This window comes from Dasypus novemcinctus, chromosome 2 (assembly GCF_030445035.2).
Source record: "Dasypus novemcinctus isolate mDasNov1 chromosome 2, mDasNov1.1.hap2, whole genome shotgun sequence".
Lineage (NCBI taxonomy): Eukaryota > Metazoa > Chordata > Mammalia > Cingulata > Dasypodidae > Dasypus > Dasypus novemcinctus.
The window spans coordinates 192,023,111-192,024,754 of NC_080674.1; the positions used below are offsets into that span (position 1 = coordinate 192,023,111).

Sequence of the window (1,644 nt, forward strand, 5' to 3'; positions counted from 1 at the left end):
AAATAATGAACACAACTTCAAGAAATTTTTAGGATGCTTGTCTCATTTAGATTTTTTTTTAACAATAAGCATATTCCACACAAATATATTGCTTCCCCCAATAGCCATGAAATCCTTGAAAGTCACAATTTTATGGCAGACAGTAAATCATAAAGAGGTTGTACTAATTTAAAAAGATTACACAGCAAGTTATTTCCTAACCCAATACTCAACCACAAATCTACAGCTTCTCAGGAAAGATTCTTTTGTAAAATGTCTTAAATTCCCTAACAGAGTATAATCTAAGAAAAGCCTTTTTTTGGATTCCTCATCACCAACTTCCTTACTGCTTCCTTGACATCTCTGTTTCTCAAAGTGTAGATGATGGGGTTGATCAAAGCATGAATCAAATTATTTAACAGTGCCACAAACTTTGACATATCATGAGAGAGCTTTGGCTTGGGAGTCATGTACACATAGATGATAGTACTGTAGAAAATAGACACCACTGTGAGATGGGAGCCACAGGTCCCAAAGACTTTCTGTCTCCCTCCAGGTCTATTTATCTTCAACACACTATGGGCAATATGCCCATAAGAGACCAAGATCAATGAGAGAGGAAAGACAAGGAAGATGCTACTTAGCATCATAATCTCCTTCTTGTAATTTGTGGTGTCCACAAAGGCTAGCTGCATCATTGGGGGTGTCTCACAATAGAAATGGTTTATCCGGTTGTGGCCACACCGAGGAAGGGTCATTGTCATAGTGGTATGGACCAATGAGTTGCTGAAACCAATTACCCAGGATACACTGGCCAGTGTCCAGCACAGCTGTGGTGGCATGAGGGTGAGATAATGCAAAGGCTGGCAGATAGCAGCATAGCGATCATAGGCCATCATGGCCAGAAGGGCACACTCCGTGCCCCCCAGACCCAGGGTGAGGAGAAGCTGGACCACACACCCAGTGAAACGTATGGATTTGTCTGGACCCCTGAGATTGACCAACATCTGAGGGCTGATGCAGGTCACACTGATGAGCTCAATAGAAGAGAGATGAGTGAGGAAGAAATACATGGGTGTGTGGAGATGGGGGTCCAGGCGGGAGACCAGGATAATGGTCCCATTGCCCGTGAGGATTAGAAGGTAGACTATCAAGATGAACACAAATAAAATCCTCTCTACCCATGCCTGCTCTGAGAAGCCCACTAAAATGAAGAAGCCTCTCCCAAGTGTAGAGTTGTCTCTTCCCATCATAACCCACAGGTTATGAGTGACCTGCGAGTAAAAAAAATCATTTTACCATTGTGGTCTTTTGGTGGTGTATGAGAACTCTGTTTCTGACTCAATTTAGTAGAAAATCCCTGAACATTAGTTTTACCTTCCCTTTGCCCAGCTAGAGACAGCTGGCCAGTACAGGAGTTTCTCAATTAGACATAGAAAACAACATGGGTAGGAGGGAATGCTAACAAACTATTACTGAAATTGTCTCACAACACAATTCTCTCACACCTTTCCTCTTGCAAACCTCCTTCCTTATTTAGTCTCCTTTATGTACCTAGAGCTCCACATTAATTTGTCCTTCATAATATCATCTTGCATGCATCCTAAATTACACGTTCTGTGTCCCAAACACTTTTACCAAATTGTCAATTAAACATCAATCAAA

General features: G+C 41.7%; 1 protein-coding gene across 1 annotated transcript; it reads right to left on the minus strand.

Annotated features, from left to right (window-relative positions):
- Positions 1 to 281: 281 nt before the first annotated feature.
- LOC101432108 (putative olfactory receptor 2B8) lies at positions 282 to 1,229 on the minus strand. The gene has a single exon (XM_004460540.2). It carries the CDS (start codon positions 1,227 to 1,229, stop codon positions 282 to 284), a length of 948 nt encoding a protein of 315 aa, XP_004460597.2.
- Between the last annotated feature and the right edge of the window lie 415 nt (positions 1,230 to 1,644).